Source organism: Desmodus rotundus, chromosome 1 (genome assembly GCF_022682495.2).
Source record: "Desmodus rotundus isolate HL8 chromosome 1, HLdesRot8A.1, whole genome shotgun sequence".
NCBI lineage: Eukaryota > Metazoa > Chordata > Mammalia > Chiroptera > Phyllostomidae > Desmodus > Desmodus rotundus.
In genome coordinates this window covers 56,489,138-56,511,856 of record NC_071387.1, presented here as the reverse complement: position 1 = coordinate 56,511,856, position 22,719 = coordinate 56,489,138, and the positions used below count along the sequence as shown (strand labels likewise).

Sequence of the window (22,719 nt, the reverse complement as noted above, 5' to 3'; positions counted from 1 at the left end):
CCCTGTTTTTAGTACCAGGGCAGCCACTAAACTTCAAAGCAGAACCTGAGTCTGAAACAAGTATTTTGCTCTCTTGGACACCTCCACGTTCAGACACCATTGCCAACTATGAACTGGTCTACAAAGATGGGGAGCATGGAGAGGAGGTAGGACCGTGTTTCTCACCTTTGGAATTAGTCACTGCACTGGGTCACTGGTCTGCTTTTGTGTATTTACCCAAGTTCTGTAAAAGGCCATGTGTCTGTTGAGGACCTTGGTAGAAGAGATTTATGCATCAAAAGACACTTAACCAAAACAGTGGAAAGGGTATTTGGAGACTTGCTGTGGAACAGGGCAAAACAAAACAGATATTGCCCTATTGGAACTGTTTTCTATTTAAGTTTCCAAATTATTTATAGAAGTATCAGGTTATAAAATAGTTAAAACACCCCATGGGAGTTGGGGACTTCTTTTCTCTTCTGCATTCAAGCTCCAGGATTTTGAGTAGAAGAACTCGTTCAAACTGGTTTTAGAGAAAGGTACCCCAAAGCAAATGTTTATTTGTATGCCAAAATTATGATATGCATGTGAGTATATATAAAGTTTGAGCCCTGGCTGGTGTGGCTCAGTGGATTGAGCACGAACCAAAGAGTAGCTGGTTCAATTCCCAGTCAGGGCACATGCCGGGGTTGCAGGCCAGGTCCCCAGTAGGGGGCATGCAAGAGACAACCACACATTGATGTTTCTTTCCTTGTCTTTCTCCCTCCCTTCCCCTCTCTAAAAATAAATAAAAATAAAAAACCTTTAAAAACATTTTAAAAAATAAAGTCTGAGTATGTTATGCAGTAGATTGTAGAAGGCTAGAAATTATTGATAGTCACTGAAAAGAAGCAAAAATCTGAATAACGAATAAATACATTAACAGGCAGTGTTCTAAGGGTTTCATATCTACTCATTTAATCCATACATCAGTGCTGTGGGTTGGACCACCTATGTTATTAATCTACTTCACATGTCACAAAAGGGAGGCACATAAAACATGTTTAAAAAATTAGCCTAAAGTCTCACGCTACTGGATAAAAGAACTAGAACTTGATTCCAGGCAGTCAGTTTCAAAATCTGTGTTCTTAACCATTAGGGTATACCGTCTCTTGGGTGCACTTTAAATAGGTTATAGAAATCAGTTATTAAGATGCACCTAACATCTTTAGAAAGGGAATATGTTATAGTAATGAATATGTTTATTATGTTATTGTAAATCCCAGTAGGGAACATTTGTACAAAATGTTAGTAAAACTGTATGTGGAAACTCAATCCACATAAGCCATTTTATGTTACTTCTTAGCATTCTTCATCTTAAAAAAAATCTTCAGAAAGCTAAAGCTGCCCTAGGATCTAACAAGGAATACTTCTTAAAACACTCACACACTAAATGAAATGTTATCAGTTAACTTGTTGGTCATCATTTTGTATGCTATAGTAAATTAATGTTTACTGTAAACTTCTATTTTATTACCTGTTTGAATAGAGCAGAATCTCCAAAGGCCAGTTTCTAAATGCAGTGCTTTTAGATTTAGCTGACCAAGCCCATGTAAATTAATCACTTAAAAAGTTATATAATACTGATATAACTTAAGGTACTCATATTATAACTGTGTTTTTAATAAGATATAAATCAGCATTAAATTATTTCAAGTCCTTACCACCACCCAGCTGAGAAACAAATAGAGGAAAAACAGCAAAGAGAGGGGCCGATTTTTGAGGCTGCTGTGGGTGCTTAAATGTTGGCACCCCTACTCTGCTTCACAGTTGTTTTTAAGGGAATACCTTTTTTTCTTGTTATTTGGTAAATCTCAAATTTTTAAAAGCTTGTGTAGTTTCGAGCCAGAACAACCTAAGGATGTTTTCTCTGGCTTTATTTTTGAATTCTTCTTGATTTCTGTTTGTGTGAACAGCAAGCAATATGTGATAAAAAGCCTAAGATTGATTATGCCATATTAGATTATATATTAGCATGTATTTTAAGATTTACTGCAGGCTAATTGTTTAATCTGAGATTTATTACCAATAAGCAGCTATATTTTTGCTAGAATACAAAGGCAAACTTCAAGCATGAAAAGTAATCTTAGCATTTGATTAGAGAAACTTTATATCAGAAGTCCTTTATGATGTTAAAAGTTCTAGAAAAGTTTGTGAGTATTTTTGTAGCTTTACTCAATATTCCCAAGGGAAAAAATGTTCTAAAATTATTTTAAACCAACCTAGGTTTCATAGAATTATCCAGCTTTCTTTAGTAACTGACATCTGATTTTTATCCCATGAGACCCAGACCTTGGCAGCGTTAGTTCCTTTATAGTAGTCGCAGACAAACTGTACACCAGTTTCTGCCGTTGCTTTTGGCCGTGTTTTCTTTGTCCCCATTTAAATTGCAGAAGATCACAGGACGTGAGCTTGAAATCTCTTCAAGTGAAATTGAACGTGTTGGGCACAGTTTCTGTTGTGGGCCCTGTCACGGCACATCCGTGGGTGAAGGCCTCTCAATCTCCCTTTTATCCAATGCATTTGGAGGCTGTGTCATCGTGAGAAAGATCCCTGGCCACCCTTATTCCAATTGCCTTATTTGTTATAGGAACTTGCCTTTTAAATGCCGTTTTCATCATATAACTCCCCTGGTAGTGTCCTTGATGTTCTGTAGGTTCTGTGTGTGGTTTTTTGATGACAGGCATTGTGATAAAAAATACCTGCCCAAACCTTAATGGAGATGACCAAATTCTCTTGTTACTTATCCACAGCAACGAATTGCCATTGAGCCAGGGACATCTTACAGACTGCAAGGGCTGAAACCAAACAGCTTGTACTACTTTCGTCTGGCTGCACGCTCTCCGCAAGGCTTGGGTGCTTCTACAACGGAAATATCAGCTAGAACCATGCAGTCAAGTAGGTGTCTCTCTTTGCTTGCTTTCTGCCCTTTTTTTCACTAGGAGGTGTTGCCGGGTACTATCCCTACCAGCAAACAGAGCTGCTACTTGATATTCTTAATAGTCAGCAGTCTCTATGCCAATATCCTACTTGAGGATTAGAGTACAACCACCACCCATGTGTTCAAACTTGGTCCAAGTAGCAGAGTCTTTTCTCCCACTTTCTAAATTGAAAGACCGTCAGAGAGATTGAGAGATGAGAAAAATGGGTGAGAGGAGGTAAATCAAGGCCCATTTAATGAATTTCAATGCTCTGAAGCAAAATTCAGGTGGAGAGCACTGCATAACCATCAGAGGAGGGCTTTAGCGAACTAAAGAGGCATCTGGAAGACCAAACTGTTACATTTTTTAAGCACACAGATTTTAACTTTGCTAACAAATAACACTTTATTTCACGTATTTGTTCCTACTCAGAGAAAGGCTCAGCTCTTGCGATTAGTTTGTTATTAACTCTGCCAGGAGTATATGTGGAAATTTGGAACATTCACAGCAAATCTGTATTTGGAAAAATTTAGGAACAATGGAATAATCACAAGTACATTTGCAATCCTAAATTTTATTTTGTTTCCTCAGGTTCAATATCTTTTTGGAACTGTTGCTATAAAGAATAGTTGTCTTTATCACAATGGGGGTTCATTGTGTCCAGGGAAGATTTTTAAGATTGTTTTTTATAAAGTCTAATATGGGAGATTGTTTCTGATGCAAAGTTTGGTGGCTTATAATACTATTTGATCTTTATTAATGTTTTCATAATTAGTCTATTAAATGACCATTTGCTTTGAGTTGAATAGTTTTATGGAGTTATTTCCTTAATTTTTGATATTTTATAAGTGGTTTTGATATAATGACATGCAATAGATCTCTATAATAGAAATGCATTAAATTTTGTAAAGAGAATGCTGTAGTGATCTAATTTTTAGACCTGTCAACATACATAATATTTATCTATTTTAAAAGATTAATTTCCTTCCATAGAAGCAAGTCTTTGTATTTTATTCTTCTAAGATACTTGACATCTTTCCGGGTTTTCGATAATAAAAAATCATTTCCTTCTCTTTTCTCAAAACATAATTATTCATATGAAAAGTATTAGGTTCCTGTGCTTAATCCATTGGTGATTATAGCTTATTCCCATAAAATTGTCTTTCTTTTCAAATCTCAAGTATGTAAATGCAGTTTTTCATGTCTGCTTTGAATTCCAGGCAGGCTAATAAGTCCTATTGTAGAAGATAATTCTTAAAATCAGATATTTAATCAAAAGAAATGTGACATGCTTTAATATTATATTTTGCATGGTTTACAAACTTGACTTTTTTGCATACGTATATACATATGTACGTACATAGAGACAGAATGAACTTTTTATAAGCACACCAAAAGCTTATCTTTTCTTTATTTATTAAACTCAAAGTTTCAAATGGTGTTGAATATATTCAAAGAATAGAGTAGCAATGTCATAAAAACCAAATCAGTTTTTTAGAAAGAATTACAAATGAGTCCTAGCTGTTAAATGAATAACCCAATTTATTATGAATAATGATGATGCATTTAAATTAGTTTTATAATTTGAAATACAAGAACCTGTAGTCAGAATCAATAAAAATGATATTCTAGTGATTTTACAAATCTTATTCCAAATTTATGAGGCTTTCAATGAGAATTTTCTTTTTATTAGTAAAGAGAGCTTTTCCTTTTGATTGACCTTAATGAAAAACACAAGACACATAAAGACTAATAATAGTCTAAACAATCTAATAAACCAGGCATCACATAATATAAAGATCCGCAAAGTCAAACTACATATTCATATACAAAAAATTAGAAACGATTTGCTCATGGTATCATATATATATTGTCTTAAAAATATATATGTATTATGTATGTCTTACCCCATTTGTTTGACTTTTTTAGGAACATGTATTATTAACTTTAAAAATAATTTATGATAACACTGCAGTGGTCTTTATTGCTTTTTAATTTTTTCAAATAATGATATGTTTGATTAATTTAATTGAAAATAATTGCTCAGAAGGTGACCAGTTTATTTGGGAATGGGCAATAGGAAAGCTTATCTTTTAACTCTTTTGTCAACACTACTTTATATGAATAATTATACAGAAAATGAAGAGAATTGTGTACAAAATAAAAGAAAGATGGTTCTCAGGATTTTTTAAACAGTTTTTTTAATGGCTATGTTACATTTTGTAAGCGATAGATAATTATTATTGATTTTACCAAAATTTGCTGGTGGAATCTAATTCTTCACTAGCAATGGTGTCTCAAGAAGAGTTATAATTTTTTTAAAAGCTGAAAGCTGATGTAGGGTAAGTATAAGTTACAGTCAGAATCAACAAGCCTGACATTACTCTCGGTAGGTAAATCTCGGACTACGTCTTCCCACCCTTTATTGATTCTGCATGCTCGCGCTCTGTGGGGTATGGTCAATGTTCAGTTAATGTTTCCCATTAAAGCTGGTCGGTCGGGCACAGTCATCTTTTCAGATAGTCAGAGGGAACCCTTTTATGTTTGCTGGGTTTTTATTTGTCTTCTGTTAAAGAAATGGAGTTGGTGGAAGGGTGCCTAGTAGTTATTGCAGTTTTTCCCACTTACGACTGCTTTCACAACTGAATGCTGTGTATGAATTGCCCTCATTCTAGAATGTAGAAATGAAAGCTTGAAACAGCATCTGTGAAGCCTCATCGAGCTGCTCATGTAGTAAATCTTGCAGTACTTGCAGCTTTTTTGAAGTTGGGTAGTCTGTATAGTAGGGCTGGGGAATACCGAGAGATGGGTTTAGGAGAAGAATTTAAATTGCAGGTAGGTAACGCTATTGGAGGCTTTATCATCTCAAGGTTTCATGTTCACGTATTCCCCCCACCCATTACTTAATGTTTATTTTTGGTCATTTATTCATTGCTTTTGGTTTATTCATATTACTAAGCCAAGGTATATAATTTATCTTTAAAATTTTATTTTAAGTTTCAAAGCCTTGTTTTCGTTTTGTTGCCCTTAATGTTCGTTTATTTATTTTTGCCTTTTCTTTTGTTTTATCATTTTTTTTTCCAACCACTCCTGTCCTTTCACTCAAACCCTCCTTTAACTCACTACCAAAATAAGAGCCGTCAGCTCCTCCTCAAGACATTAGTTGTACCAGCCCAAGTTCCACTAGCATTTTGGTAAGTTGGCAGCCTCCACCAGTGGAAAAACAGAATGGCATTATTACTGAATACTCCATCAAGTATACTGCAGTGGATGGAGAAGATGACAAAGCTCACGAGATTTTGGGAATTCCTTCGGACACTACCAAATACCTTTTGGAACAGCTGGAAAAATGGACTGAGTACCGGATCACTGTGACAGCCCACACAGATGTCGGCCCCGGCCCCGAGAGCTTGTCCGTGTTGATTCGAACCGATGAAGATGGTATGTTGCCTCTGCCACGTCAGTTTGCTCCCTTCCACACAGTCTCGGTCTGCTGTCTTTCCATAGGCTAACAGTAACCCGTTTTTCTCTGCTCATCTTTTTTTTACCCAACATCGCTCTAACGTCAATAGTTTTTGCCAAAGACCTCTTTTTACTCCGGCCTGGGCATTTTGTTTTTTTGTTTTTTTTTTTTTCTCTCGATCTCAACACAGTAATTTGCTTCCCTTTAAAAAGAACAGTTTGCTCCTATGATTTTGCAATCCAGGCTCTTCCTCTGTACCTCCATCTAAAGTCTTCTGCATTTTTCGTGGCTTTTTGTAGTCACTTCTTTTACATTTTGAAGTTAACTTTTAAAAACAAGCATTCTTGTCTTCTTGTTGCCTTTTTTGTCTTGCATATTTCCGAAGCACTGATGCTCGACATTTAATTTTTGGCATTTGTTGTATGGAATACCTTTGATATGAGAAAAAAAAGAAGAAAATTCCTATAATCAAGAATCTTTTTTTTTCTGCTAAAAAGAAACCTTTAAAAAACACACAGCAATCAACAAGCAGTTTTTGTTATTATTTCAATGCTATACCTCTTTGTGCTTTAATGCTTTGAACCTCAAAGCATCTTCCTTGGCTTTTGTACATTTTTTACATGTTTTTCTATTTCTCTGATACTCTTTTTTTCTTCCATACTTTTTTTTGGCATTGGTCATGTTTTTTGATCTTTTCTTGAAAGGTAGAGCAGATTGGTTGAGCATTTTCATTGGTTGAAAATGTCTGTATTCCACAAAAGAAACATAGTGGGTCTGCCCATTAAAAAAAAAAAAAAAAGAAAGAAAGAAAGAAAAACTAAGTAAAGAAAATGCTCTGACTGGGTGGGACAAGTGCCTATAATTTTCTTTTATCCGATGATATTGTTCCAGTTCCTAGTGGTCCTCCTCGCAAAGTCGAGGTAGAGGCTGTCAACTCAACATCTGTTAAAGTCTCGTGGCGCTCACCTGTGCCCAATAAACAGCATGGCCAGATAAGAGGATACCAGGTGCATTATGTGAGGATGGAAAATGGTGAGCCCAAGGGCCAGCCCATGCTGAAGGACGTCATGCTGGCTGATGCACAGGTAAGCCTCCAAAATTACATACCTATGTTTTCTTGATACCTTTTTTCTATTCTGTGCCGTCAACTGGGTCCCATTTTAACTATTTTTTTTACATTTTAAAAAATCCTGCACGAAATTCTTGTTTTTAAAACATGATAATGTATATACCTTCTCAATCTGGGTTGCCATCAATTGAGGAAATAAATAGTAGTGAAGTAACACATCTGATTAAAAACATGTTACTGTTTCTGAAAATACAGATATTCAGGTCTCTATAGCTATATCTGAGTTTGCCTTTCTGATTTAAAAAAAAATGATTTAATCAAATCAAAGGGTAGAATTCTAAGAAGCAGTTTTGCTAATAGCATCTATTTTCTGCTGTATTAAAACTACTTAGAATTAGCCCTGGCTGGAGTGGCTCAGTGGATTGAGTGCCGGCCTGCAAATCAAAGGGTCACGGGTTCAATTCCCAGTCTAGGGCACATGCCCTAGGTCCCCAGAAGGGGTCTATAGCCTCAGCAGGCCAGGTCCCCAGTAGAGAGAGCGTGAGAGGCAGCCACACATTGACGTTTCTCTCCTTCGTTCTCCCTCCTCCTCTCTAAAAAATAAATAAATAAATTTATTTTTTTATAGAAAATAAACTTAAAAAAATACTTAGGATTAAGTTGATCAAATTTCTAAATATAAGACTTCCTGCTGGAAAATAGACATTTTTATTCAGGAAAATATATACAGTATTTTATATATAATTAGTATTATATATAAAATTTTATATATAGTATTTTATTTAGAACCTCTTTATTAAATTATGTTTTTGATGAAAAGAATTGTTTCATTTCCCAAAAAATGAAGATAATGACCATGATAAAAATTAAGAGTTTTTCAGGGAATAAATGGGGTCCCCATGTTGAGCCAAGTTAAGAAAAGTATTAATTGAGTGTGTGAGAAATTGATCCTAAGGCAGTGGTTTATAAATATGGAGTCATAATTTGGTTTTGTAATCAGTTGTTTAAAATAGAGCATCCATTTTTTTCATAAATTAGTAGTGATTCAAAGGTAGTACCATAATAAATCATATGTCATGTTTTTCTAAAAGGGAGAGGAAGACTTTAATCAATTACTGCCCTGTGGGGGTTACACGTAACCCATGGACTAGCTTACCTATGGTTGGTTCAGTACTGATGGGGTATCATGAATAGGGAAGTGCTTTGCTTATCCAGCAAATGAGCTGGGCATGGCAGTGGATGATATTTGTGAAAATTTGAAACATTTCAATGCAAGGTTTCTTGTTTTATGTGAAAGTGAGGAAGATTATGAACCAAGTTGTGAACCACTGCTCCAGATTGCCAAAGGTTGCATCTTTGTCTCAATGAATATAAGAAGGCAAATGAATATCTCTGTAGCTCTAAGGAAAGTATTTATCCCAGGTCTTGAGGTCATCGACTTACAAAAGTGCTAATGTTTGCTTCAGTCTTGAAACATTCTAAATAAAGAGATCTGGGTTGGTGGCTAACTACTCTACCTTTCATCCAGTTGTACGGTTTGGGTTTAGAGGCCACGTCTGTAAATGTGGTTCAGGATTCACAGTGTCCCTTAGATTTGGAAAAGGACAACTGACTTGCATGTTCAAATATTTAATTTATACTGCCTGTGAAATAGAACCTTCTCATAATGCAAAATAAAGCCATCAGCACTTACGTCTTATTGTGTAAGTCTGCAAGTGGGAAAACGACATCATGTTTGCTGTTCTTCCGTTCTTAGATAACACTGCGTTGTAGAACAACTTAGTTCCGTTCTTTTTATTGGGAGCATGGTAGTTAATGCAACGATATAATACAACATTGCCTTAAATGCCACTCAACCTTTTTTCCTCTCTTCTATTTTGACTTTTCTTGATTAATTTGCTGATTTTCTTTGAGTTGTTTTTTTTGTCTTATTTCTTTTTTCTTTTTTCTCCCATCTCTTATTTTCTCTTTGACTACTCATTGAAATTTCATTAAGTCTTGCAGGACTTCACCAGGGCCATTGGATTTCAATATTAATCTGAGAAGTTAATCTTATTAGTGACTTGAATTAACCATGTAACTTAAGGAAAAAGTGAAAATAAATGTCACAAAGTAGTGTGCATTAGCTTTGTGCTGTGCCTTCTTGCTTTATTTCAATGGAAAATAGCTGGTTTTAGTGATAACAATACAGAGCGTATTTACTTTTGACCTTTCAATGAAGGTCAAAATTGAGAATGAAAGTGGCAACATAACCCACTTATACTCCTTGGACTTTTATTGTACACACTGGTACAATTGCTTTTTTTTTTTTTTTAATCTAACAAGGCCATCGTTGCTTTTATTAGTCTACAAATTTCTCTTCATTTCTTTTTATTTTGTTTCTACCTTCCCAACCTTCTTAATCTCAATCAGTGGGAATTTGATGATACTACTGAACATGTGAGTAATTTTTGACTGCTTTGTCAAAATATTATAAATGCTTATTTTTTCCTGATACTCCTCTTTCACTTAGTTGTGATATGTCATGACTGTTTCAATGCATGAATTAACAATTTTTTTAAATTATTTTTACTACATGATACATGTTGTATTTTGGCTTTGTTTTGTGAAATTGGCATGGTGCTACTGATTGCATAAGAAATATCGTGAGCTCGTGTTATTTCGGTGGCTGCTACTAACTCTGCCTCGTGACATAGTTAGAGGAGACATGCTTAAGGTGGAGACATCACAGACCCGAGGCGTCAACGTTTTATGTTGTAGGCGGCTCTTAAATCCTACTCTAGTCTTACATATTCAGCGGAAAACTCGACTAGATCTGGGACTAATTAACTCTGTCTAGCACTGGCAATTCTCTCTTGTACCCATCCAACTGTGAGTGAACTTGCATGAGTCAGGCAAAGAACTAGAAGGTATCTCACTCAGTGAGGAGTTTTTAAAAAGATTTAAATGAGTGGATTATGTTATTTATTAAGAGCTAATTATAGATATATAAGCTACAGAGGGGGATACAAAATGTGACACCTGCCTTCTAAGTGCTCACAGCCCAGGTGATTAGGGAAGATGTACATTTCAGGAAAGTGTCAAGGCAGTCAAGAGTAAGCCGGGTAACAGGGAGCTTGCTAATTTGACAGAAATAAAGGGTTTAGGTTACTAAGTTAGTGCTAAATATAGCTCAGAAATAAGTTCTAATATAATGTTGAAAATCAGTAGTATAGCAGTATTTTATAAAGTGCTTTGACCACGACCCATAGTAAGAAATGCATTACATGTCATGACTAATGCATGTGTTTGAAAGTTTCTCAAAATAGTACCTTACCTTTAAATATATGTAAACTGTAATGTTTTGCATTCAAGTATGTGTGTGTGTGTACACACGTGCATGTGTGTGTCTGTGTGTATATTTTTAATGCTGGTCATGACTGACTAAATTGATTTCATGTCTTACTGAATGGGTCATTACCTGCAGACTTAGTGGAGAGGCTAGGGAGAAAAAAGATAGTAATAGAAAAACAAATTAAAAAAGCTCTTTTACTAAGAAATAAAAATTCAACAGAGTTGAGAAAGCAGAAATGGCAAAAGGGATGGTTATGATCAATATCTTTAAGAATTGACAAAAACTTTAGCTAAGAATTTGAGGAGGAAAAAAAGATCAAAGTGTCACTTCTAAGTTTTGAAGATGCTCCACCATTCACTAAAATATGGGAAGTAAAGAAGGGAGTCTGCTTCTGGGAATGACATGTACACTTTAGTTAAGCTAAGCTTGAGGTGACAGGTGACAGTCAAGGGAAAATGTCCAGCAGATATTTACGATGTGTATGTCCCTGGAGTCCTCCCGGGAAGTCAGGGCTAGAAGTGAATTTAGTGTACAGGCATAAAAAAGGCCTTTAAAGGTTTGGAAATGAATGCAGTTGTTTGGTTCTGGTTTTGGATTAGAGAGAAATGCAGACCAGTGACTGCTACCAAAGTCCCAGTAATGCCAGCCTTTAATAAGCAGGGGCAAGAAGCCGAGTGGAGCTGGGATAGGAAAAGACAAAGAGAGGGAGGAACTGTGGCCGTGATGTCAACCACACTAACCCACAGAGAGTACGGAACCCCTTAGGAAGAACACCTGCAGCTTAAGAAAGAAAGTGTAGCCTAAGAGATGGTGTGACCCAGGCAGAGAGAGAAGTAGGGGGCTGAGATGATACCGCCACAGAGGGCTTGGCAATTTCAAGTCGCATTGTTTACATTATCCTGCCACATCCGGTGCTAGAGGAAGGACACGTGTCATTAACCCCAGTTTCATAACGAGAAACTCGTACAAGGCTCAGTGTATATAAATTTCTTGCCACACAAGCGGGCGACAGAACCAAACCTTGCTGCTTTTTCCCTTCTCACCTTGCCCGCCTTCAGCAGCAATCCAGTGGCATGTGAAAGGGGACCTTGAAAACAGTAATGTCATTTACCCATCATAATTTTTGGAGTAGCTATTATCTGTCACACTTTAAAACACCACTCTCAGGTGGTTCACTTGGTTTGTATATTCTCTGTAATGTTAGTGAAAACATTCCAAGTTCCGAAAAATAAAATTTCACTCCCAAATTTAGTCTGTTTAGCTTACAGAATAGTATTTCCAATGGCTCTTCAAGATGATACCCGAAATCCTTGAATTTCCAAATTGATGACACAACTACCTTTTTGAGAAAAGCTCCTTGTAAAAGCTGCCATACTTGGGACCAGATTCAACAATCGAGTTCCGTGGTGCCCGTTACGGCCGTGCACAGAACAGCCCATTCACCAGACTCCCACTGCATTGTCTTTAGATACGGAAACAATTACATTGTCTCTTTTCTTAAATTTGTCACACTTACTTTGACAACATTGCTGTACCAAAAATTTGAAAGGTTTTTTTAATTGTTGTAGGAGGGGGTGTGGCTCTAAAGAAAGTATTGGGACAAATTCCGAGCCAGCACTGTTTAAAGAAACGTGGAACCTCCACTTTGGAAGAACAGTTGTGTGATCATCTATTCTTAATAACTACCACAACTTTGGGCCCTTAGTCTAAGACAAAACTGAGAGTTTTGATAAATAGTTGGTGATAGTTAACATTTTCTAAACAATCAGAGTCAATAGAACACATATTTGTGATACGGTAGAATAAGTCCTGTTCTTCAGTTTTAGGTCAGAAAATTCTTCAGATGAACAGAAAATTATCCTTAAGTAGTATGTGTCTTGAGTCCCAAGAAACTTCTCTGGCTCTCAGGATGTCTAGGTCCCGCAGATCAGCCATTTGGCAAAATACTTCCATGGTGATAAACAGACTGTTGGCATCAGCCCCATCAGCAGTCTGTGGGCCAGGCCATACTGGTGCATATGGAGAGCTGCCGGCATAGAATAACAGCTAGTTTATGGATTTCTCACTGTGAGCCAGGCATAGTTCTGTTTTCCTGACATAACCCATTTAGTCCTCTAGTGGCCCTGTGGCGTCTTATTACTCCTACTTTCACGTGGGAAACTGAGGCACACAGGGATAAACTGATATACCCTGGAACACCAAGCTAATAAATAAAGGGAAGCAGGTTTAAATTCAAGAATTCAGGCGGTCTGGCGTTAGGTTTTATGTGTTTACCTACTTTCCCTTAGAGCTGCCTCTTAGGAGGTCCACCCCGCTCCACTGTCAGCATGGGAATGGATGACCCGTAGCATGAGCTCCAAGCATGAGACTTCCAGTGCTCAGCATGGCTGCAGCGAATGTTCACGCATGCACAGCAACGAAAACGGGTGCCTTGATGTTGCTCCCCCCGAGCATTCAGAGCATGTTTTGAATCAGTGTCATTCTACTGTGTCATTTCAGGACATGATTATTTCTGGGCTACAGCCTGAAACTTCCTACTCCCTCACTGTCACAGCCTACACCACCAAAGGAGACGGTGCTCGCAGCAAGCCAAAACTGGTGTCCACCACGGGAGCAGGTAACCACATCTGTGCATATGTGTACCTTGGACATGCTTTGGGTGACAGTAATACTAATTTTCCAAATGGGATGGGTGGCATCTCACAGAGGGGGAAAAAAGGCTGTGGTCCACTACTTTTGTGTATGTGTGTGTGTGTGTGTGTGTGTGTGTACATATTATTATATATATACTGTTCATTGAACAAGTATTTTTGGAGCATGTATTAATTATGTCAGGCACTATTCCCATTGCTGGGCATACATCCATCAGCAAAACCAACTCTGTCCTCCTGCGATTTATCTTCTGACCAAGACTAGCTAATTAACAAGTGAACAAATTAGTACATGATACAATGTGAGTGCGTGATGAACTGAAAAATAAAGGCATGTTGACACTGAGGGTAGGGCCGCCCCTAGGAGTTATATTGGAAAGAAAAATTGGAGTTCTCTGTGGGACAGTTCTCTGTTAGAGCTGAGGCCTGAGGGATCTGAAGGAGCAAGTCCCATGGGGTTCAAAGGACACATCAACTAGGTAGAGAAGTCACTCAGTAGCTTCAGACTCTCCCCACAACAAACCCTGTTGAAAGAGCTGCCACCTGGAGCTACATGTTGGCTTAGTTTTATTTTTTGTCCTTTTCTCCTCCTTACCCCTTGCTATGGGGATTCTAAAGAGGACACATTTCACAAAAGATAGGGAACAGAGAGAATGAAGGAAACAAAAAGGCTAAATTTCAGATTGCTGTCTTCCAAAGCTCAATGTTCTTTAGCATTTCTTTGGCCACAGTAGGAAAAACCAGCGTGAAGGAAGACCTGGCATGGTCGAACCAGTAGATCAAGAAGTATTTACAAAAGGATTCTCCTCCAGTCCTTTCTATAGAATTCTCCTATGGAACACTGAAAGTGTGATTTGATTTACTCCCCCAAAATCACTTCTCACATAACTTTTTAGAAACATACCTCTACGTAAAGGCGTAACGCAAAGAACAGCTGTGGTGGTGAATACCCTCCTGGGTACCATGCTCACTGCCAGATTTGTCTAAATGTCATAAGATTTGCCTCACATCCTGCCACCTGGAACTGCCTCAGGCAGCAGGATTACAGATGGCATCCTTCAAGACAATCTTCTGGGATTTTTTTTCTCTTTTTTTAGAATACCTTTGTATCAAGCTAATTTGTTGCCAGGCATAGGAAATACATGTTCACCGGGGGGCGCGCTCACTGTCTTGCTACGGAACCAGCCTCTATTTGAATGTAGACAACCAAGGCTAAACCCATGAAATTTAATCCCAGAATGAAAGAAAGTGATCTCCTTCACCCATATTTGTAACTGTGTCTTAGTAAAGCCTGAAACATCACATACAGCATCCAAGTCCTGTTCCCGATAAGATGAGGAAGAAAAGAGAGAGAACTTATAGCCAAAGAATGTGGATGTTAGAGAAAGGAATAAATAATATTGTCTATCTTACTGTCTATTTTAAAGAGTAGCTCATCACTTTTTAGTCACCATCAAAAAATTATTTAGAATTGTTGGTCTTATTTATATGTAGAATTATTTTGGAATTTTCATTCACAATTTCAGATCTTTATTAATCAATGAAGACTTAGGTATTGAGGTGGGAATACTTATAATTTAGATGTCTGCACATTTATTTCATTTATTTTCTTGAACCTTCCCAAGGAGCCTGGGTTGGAGGTGGGAGAATCCAGATTTATAATCCTTTTTAGAGTAAATCTGTAGTTTATTGTGGTTTTTTTTCCTGTCAAACTACAAGTAAAAAAAAGCATTCCCCAGTCATGGTTTATCCACAGGTAATCGGCAAACTCATTTTTTTTGCTTTGTTTTCATATACTATTTCAAAAAGTCCTTATTTTTATGTGACTATGAAAAATTATGAAGTGTATCTCACACATGTGAGCTTTTAATAACCCACAATTATAAGGGTATGTAGTAATGGCTCCCATGGAAAATTCAGGAATTCTTGTGAAATCTTATTTTGATAGTAAAATTCCTAATTGTAGGATGTGTTGATGTATAATAAATTATTTCTAAAATCTGTAAACAATCATATCTTTGAAACAAAACGTACTGGCCATAACTGAAGCAATCCACGTGAGAGTCATGTAAGCTCAGGGACACCTTTGAATAAAATGTTGGCTTTATGTTGCAGTGATTGTGACATTTTTGTAGTTTCTTTGTTAATTCCCCCATTGTCCGGTTTCATACAATTTGGTCTGCGGCATGAAGTTGAGATGTAAGGCAATCAGCCAGTTCATTGTTCTATTTGTACATAAATTCCACTACTGTACCCAGCAGCTGCGTTTAAGGACTGTAGAAAAAATGACTGTGACATGAGGAATTTGGATGCAATAGGCTTAGGCCAGCCAATTACAATTCTTTCTTCTTAGGTGCTAGGTTAAGCTGACGCTCCATTTAGAGCCATTGGGACTGACTGAGTGCCTTTCTTAATCCCCTGTGATTGTTACAGCTAAGAAGGAAAGGGCGCAACACGTGTATATCACTTCTGAAGTTCTAAAAGACATTTAATAGGGAGGAATCTAGTAAGGGAATAAGAAGAATTAGAAAGCAAAAGGGAGGAGAGATTACACATATGTCGTGACATAATTTATAGTTAGCATATTTACTAGGCAGCGGGGCTCTCTCTGTTCTTCTAATATGTTCACTGAGCCATTACTAAAAATGACCTCCCTGCTTTCCTGAAGTATTATTTAAGACTCTTTCATCTTGCCAACTCTCCTGTTCCTGTTTCGAAGTAAGCAGGACCATTGAGCCTACTACTGGATGACCTTTAAAAGTGGTCCACACAGTAGCCTTAAGGCACTGGAAACCTTGAGCCAACTCCACATACAGTACCACCTACTGCATCTCCTCCTTTACCCCCAGAGTAGGCATTGATCAGAGGCCATAGACCCTGCATCTCTATCTTTATTTTCCCACCCAAATGCCTGTGTGCCACTGAGTAAGTCTTTGCACAAAGTAAATAGATGTATGTGTTTTATGCATAAATTGTCTGGAAATCAGAAATGAAATGGGTTTCATCGCTAATATGTGGAGATGTGGATAATTCTTTAAAACCATATATGCAGTGTTGTAGACCTCTCTGCATTTATTTTCCCTTTTGCTCTGTTACTTGGATGAAATGCCCAAAACTCTTACCCCAACTTGAACTGCTTCTATTCTTCACACATTTTTAGAGATATTAGTCTTTCCCTTCATACGGCTGGCCTCTCCTGAGGCGATGGTGGGATTCTTTCTCTAGCTGGCACAGCATTCCTTTCTTTCTCAAATTGTTTACTTGTGTAGCTCAGTGGGTTTTTTCTTAACATTTTTTTATTGTTGTTCAAGTATAGTTTTCCGCCTTTTCATCCCACCCCTCCCCATGACCCTAGCCCTCCCCACCTCCTTTCCCTGTTTCCACCCCACCTTGTTTATTGTCCATGTGTCCTTTATAATTGTCCCTGCAAACCTATCACCCTTTTCCCTCATTATCCCCTCCCCTCTCCCCTATGGTCACTGTCAGCCTGTTCTCAATTTCAATGTCTTTGGTTACATTTTGCTTGCTTGTTCATTTTGTTGATTAGGTTCCCAGTTAAAGGTGAAATCATATGGTATTTGTCCCTCACTGCCTGGCTTATTTCACTTAGCATAATGCTCTCCAGTTCCATCCATGCTGTTGCAAAGGGTATAAGCTCCTTCTTTCTCTCTGCTGCGAAAATTCCATTGTGTAAATGTACCATAGTTTTTTTTGATCCACTCATTTGCTGATGGGCACTTAGGTTTCTTCCAGCACTTGGCTATTGTAAGTTGTGCTGCTATGAACATTGGGGTGCATAGGTTCTTTTGGATTGGTGTTTCAGGGTTCTTAGGATATAATCCCAGCAGTGGAATTGGTGGGTCAAAAGGCAGTTCCATTTTTAGTTTTCTGAGGAAATTCCCTACTGTTTTCCACCAGTCTGCATTCTCACCAACAGTGTGCTAGGGTTCCCTTTTCTCCACAACCTCTCCAACACTTGTTGTTTGTTGCTTTGGTTATGACAGCCATTCTGACCAGTGTGAGGTGGTATCTCATTATGGTTTTAATTTGCACCTCTTGTATCTCAGTGTTTCAAGACTCGTTATCTCAATAGTTTTCAGGCTTGGTGAAACTTCTGCCAGGAGTATGACCCTTGTGGGCTTGAATGGGGAGCAGACTGAGATGCTCCTGGCACAGGGGTGGAAATCAGCAGGTCAGAACAGACAGTCTTATTTCCAGAGCATTACTTGATCCCATGATTCTAAGCCCGCAGCGTGTATATCCCCAAATAAAGAAAGGGCATGCCAGCAATAAAACAAACGAACAAAAAAGACAGTAGCCAACCTAAGCTTCGACTGCCCCAGAAGAATAATGCACTTTTTTATAAGGCCAGTTTGTTTTTGTTTTGGAATTTTAACTGTCCATTATATGTCTCCAAATTTGTACCACAGCAATATTATGAAGTGAAATTCCAGCTGATAAAAACATATTCCTATTTGGCTGATAAATATTATTAGAATGAAACTATATTTGTGGTTCAATCAAAAAATATTAGAAGTGTTTCCTTTATTCTAGCTTCACATGCATCTTATAGAAACAGTGTACATACAGTTATTGGAATCAGAATTTTAGAAAGTTTTTGATAAATATGTTTAATAACATATATTGTATCTATAAAATGTTGAGACTTAATACTTATGTTTCTACCCAGTAGTTTCAACTGTTTTGTTTCCTAATAATGTATCTTCTGCTGAAAGCTCTATATTTTTTCAGCAGAGCCTCAAGTGTTCAATCCTTGACATCACTGACATTTTGATGGGCAAATTGTGTAAATGTTACACACACATAAAGGGAAATTAAGGATGCCTCCCAATGTCTATCTTAAAGTGATTTTTTAAAGGACTTATTTATTTTTAGGAACCGGGAGAAGGAGGAATGAGAGGAAGAGAAACATCAATGTGTCAGCAGTGTTTCCTCTCTCATGCGCCCCCCCAAACAAGGACCCGGTCCACAGCCCAGGCATGTGCCCTGACTGAGAATCGAACCAGTGACCTTTCCGTTTATTGGCTGGAGCTCAATCCACCAAGCCAGACCAGCCAGGACTTAAAGTGATTTTTAAAAGGAAAATAATTTTAAATATATTTAAAATAAAAATGCGGTAGTACCTCCTTATGTACAGGGGGTACATTACAAGACCCCCAAGGATGCCTGAATCCAAAAAGATCTCTGAATCCTATATATACTATATTTTTTCCTATACATACATACCTATGGTAAAGTTCAATTTATAAATTAGGCACAGTGAGAGATTAACGATAACTAATAATAAAATAGGACCAGTCTAACAATACGCTGAAATAAGTTACATGACTGTGCTCGCTCTCAGTATCTTATTGTATGCACCGTACCCACCTTTTCCCTCGAAGGAGGCACTTTCGGGCTTGTCTCGGCATATCTGGGTCGCCAGCATCACTGCTCTCCCACTTGGGGGCCGCTGCATTAAGTAAAACAAGGGTGGCTTGAACACAGGCACTGCGATGCTGTGACAGTCAGTCTGATCGTGGATTTGGCTACTAAGTGACTAACCTACAGCGTGGAGACACCAGACACGGGCGAGTCAAGTCCTGGGCAGGATGGAGGTAGTGGGGTAGCGTGAGATTTCATCACGGCCACTCAGAATTTAAAACTTAGGAATCATTTATTCCTGGAATTTTTCATATAATGTTTTCAGGCTGTGGCTGAGCGAGAATAACTGAAAGTGAAGAAAGTCGAACTGTGGATAAGGGAGGACTACTGTAAATGGAATAGTTCACACACTCTAACTTAATGACTGGGCTCTAGTTTGAGAATTTCTTAGTTGATAAGATCTCTGGTTGTGTATTTTCCTGAGAAGCAACGAGTACACAGTTTTTGGTTTGGTTTGATTTGGTCCCTGGGCTGGCCCTCAGCATCCACGTACATAGTGGCCATTACAACCTTCAGGAACTCCTCTCCCACACGTCGTGGGCTAGCTGAGGGAACCCACGGTAGCGTGTGAAACAAAACCACTGCTTCATTGGTGAGGGATACAGCGGTCTCAGTGAACGTGTTCTTGGGCAAAGCATGCTGCCACAGGGGTTACGGCTTTCTAAAGTATAGAATGAGCGGGTTAGCCAGGTCCTTACGGAGGTTAATATTCTATGTGTTGTCTCATCAGCTTTCTAGCTTTGTTGTTGCTTATTTGTTTTATTGTTTTCTACCTCCCCACAGTACTATTTTTCACTGCCAGTCTCTCATTAGTATAAGCTTTCCTGCCTTTCCAGCATCTTCTTTCTGTTGGCTTTGTTTCAATTCCGCGGATTCTCTTCTTCCTCCCCTATTTGGGGTATGCCCAAAGAAGCTTTTGGCTCTGTGTTGTTTACTACTCTTCTTCTCTGTAGATTTCAGGAATAATTGCTTTCTATTTACAAAAAAAATACAGACCCTGGCCAGGTAGCTCAGTTGGTTAGGGCATCATCCCGATACACCAAGGTTGTGGGTTTGGTTCCCAGTTAGGGCACGTCCGAGAAGCAACCAATGAATGCATAAATAAGTGAAACAACAAATCAGTGTTTCTCTCTCTTCTTCCCCCATCGCTCCTTCTCCCCCCAATCTCCCTTTCTCCCTCTCCCTCTCTCTCTCTCTGTAAAAAGTCAGTAAGTAAAAATTTAAAAAATTAGTTATAATTTATTGAATGAGTAGATTAGAACTCTTTACATATCTAAACATGTAACTTAAAAAGAAATAAATTATGTACTTACAGGAAACTAGCCCCTTGTTATAAAAGGTTAATACTCTAATTGCTGATAATTACGATTAATATTAATGAAATATAAAACTTGTGTGAAGACTATCATGTGCCTCTTCTCATTTAATATTCACAACAAGATTTTGGGATAGGTTATAACATAATTCCTGTTTTAAAGATGAAGAACTCAATGGGGACGACTGGTGTGGATAGTAAAGTATAGACAAAAATGCAGATTAAATCCACAGTAAGTCAAAGCAATTTTCCTTTGAACTACTGTTTTGGAAACTTACAAGCAACATAACAATGTAGTTAATTGGATCCAGGTACACCAGGGTTTGTATTATACCTTTCTCACTTATTACACACCTGTCCTTGCACAGGGTTCTAGCCCCCTGTGTTTTCCTTTCCTATTATAGAAAAAGATGATAACTAATCAGAGCATGTAGTCAGGAGAAAGGAATGGAAATCAAATGAGATACTACATGTAAATACTCTTAGCGTAGTGCCTGGTACATTGCATGCTACCAATAATTACATGTTACACTTATTATCAGCTGTATCGGGTTGTCTAATTTTTGCTCATCCATTTCTCTATGCCACAACCTTTTTGTATGAAACTGTGAAGTATGAAGATGTTAAAATATTCCCTCAAATTATTATTTTAATTATTCCCATTTTGTGTTCAATATCAAACTCTAGTAGTTGACCCTACCTGAACAGAGTAGAGGAAGGAGCATATTGCCATAAAGGTACACAGATCAAGCATTAGCCTTTTATTTATTTTTTTAATAAAGAAATGGGAATGGCTGTAGGCTGGTATTTCTGCTCAGCAATGATTGAAATATGAGCATCCATGCAAGCCGGTCTTAGCACCGCATCCTGTGTGCTTCAGTTCCAGGGAAGCCCCGGCTTCTGATCAGCCACACTCAGATGAACACTGCTCTCATTCAGTGGCATCCCCCTGTGGACACATTTGGACCTCTTCAGGGCTACCGACTGAAATTTGGCCGGAAGGATATGGAGCCGCTCACTACTCTTGAGTTCTCCGAAAAAGAAGATCACTTCACGGCTACAGACATCCACAAAGGAGCATCCTACGTCTTCAGGCTCTCAGCCAGAAACAAAGTGGGCTTTGGGGAGGAGATGGTGAAGGAGATTTCCGTTCCAGAAGAAGTCCCAGCTGGATTCCCTCAAAGCCTCCGCTCAGAAGGCACCACGTCAACCTCCGTCCAGTTGTCTTGGCAACCGCCTGTCCTGGCAGAGAGAAATGGCATTATCACCAAGTACACCCTTCTGTATAGGGATATCAACATCCCTCTTCTTCCAATGGAGCAGCTTATTATTCCAGCTGACACCACTATGACACTCAGTGGCTTAAAACCAGATACCACATACGATGTAAAAGTACGTGCTCACACGAGCAAAGGGCCCGGGCCATATAGTCCCAGTGTCCAGTTCAGGACACTGCCTGTGGATCAAGGTAGGATTTGTCTGCTTATGGCCTTCCTCCTTTAAAGGAATATCAGTCTTTGGAAATCAGTATTTTGAAGCTATAAATAACTGATCGACCCATTCATATTAATAGGTTCAGCAAAAGCAAAAAGGTAAAGTATGTGAAACTTAATATGTTTTGGACGCACTAGATTTCAGTTATAGAATGCCACGCAAGTCTGGCTGACAGCACCCCAATGTCCTCAGGTAAGGAAAATACCATCTAGTTGACTGAATGGAGAGAAAGGAGAGATCTTGATGAGAATGAGGTATTTAAATGAATGCTCTGAACAGGTAGGCAAATCACACTTCTCTCTCTGATCAAAGCAGAAAGCATCTAGCTTAAGCTCTGTGGCCCGTGGTGGAAGAGGACAGGTCACGGCTCTTAGGAGTAGTTTAAATACACTGTTTTTCCTTTTCCAGCAGTGTTTGCAAAAAATTTTCATGTCAAAGCTGTAATGAAGACTTCAGTGCTACTGTCTTGGGAGATTCCAGAGAATTATAATTCTGCCATGCCTTTCAAAGTAAGTTGTTTTCTGACGTGTAAGCAATCACAGGTAAAAGTGCAGGGCGCGGCTCAGCTGGGTAAGTCACCCACAAAGCATTCAGACTGCTCTGAGTCTGGCACATGGACCTGCTAGGCTCGTCTGTGGCTTTCACATCATAGATGGGGCCTGCACCTCGGCAGTGTGACCCTTCCACTCCAGAGAGGGGGCAGGAGCCCCAGCCCGGTGCTGGCATTACTCTGTAGGTGACCTAGTATTTCCAAGCTACACTTTAAAGATCTAAGCTGGTGTTTTTGTTTTTCCAGCAGAAAATGAAATTTGTGTGGTTTCTACCTGTGTATAATGCAACCGATTTGTAAAAATTGTTTATTGGCCCGAATGCCTTGCACATTTTAAACTCTAGCTGAGAGTTTAAACTCCATTGAGAGATGCTAGCAAGAAGTACAAGTCTATGAAATAAAGACTAGAAGAACATTCCTGAAAGTTAAATTTTATTTAGGAACGGGAATGGAAACATT

The 22,719-nt window shown here is 38.3% G+C and overlaps 1 protein-coding gene across 16 annotated transcripts in view; it reads left to right on the top strand.

Annotated features, from left to right (window-relative positions):
• The window catches only part of PTPRD (protein tyrosine phosphatase receptor type D), a 517,292-nt gene that overhangs the window by 332,218 nt on the left and 162,355 nt on the right, over positions 1 to 22,719 (top strand). For 5 of the 16 annotated variants that reach the window (XM_053924461.2, XM_053924459.2, XM_053924451.2 and 2 more), the window contains exons 9-16: positions 13 to 146; positions 2,772 to 2,916; positions 6,075 to 6,380; positions 7,294 to 7,487; positions 9,884 to 9,910; positions 13,305 to 13,422; positions 21,097 to 21,684; positions 22,119 to 22,219. In XM_053924461.2, coding sequence (XP_053780436.1) covers positions 13 to 146; positions 2,772 to 2,916; positions 6,075 to 6,380; positions 7,294 to 7,487; positions 9,884 to 9,910; positions 13,305 to 13,422; positions 21,097 to 21,684; positions 22,119 to 22,219 — 1,613 coding nt within the window. The remainder of the gene's footprint in view (positions 1 to 12; positions 147 to 2,771; positions 2,917 to 6,074; positions 6,381 to 7,293; positions 7,488 to 9,883; positions 9,911 to 13,304; positions 13,423 to 21,096; positions 21,685 to 22,118; positions 22,220 to 22,719) is intronic. The other 11 variants (XM_053924474.2, XM_053924452.2, XM_053924458.2 and 8 more) reach the window with 4 other exon arrangements.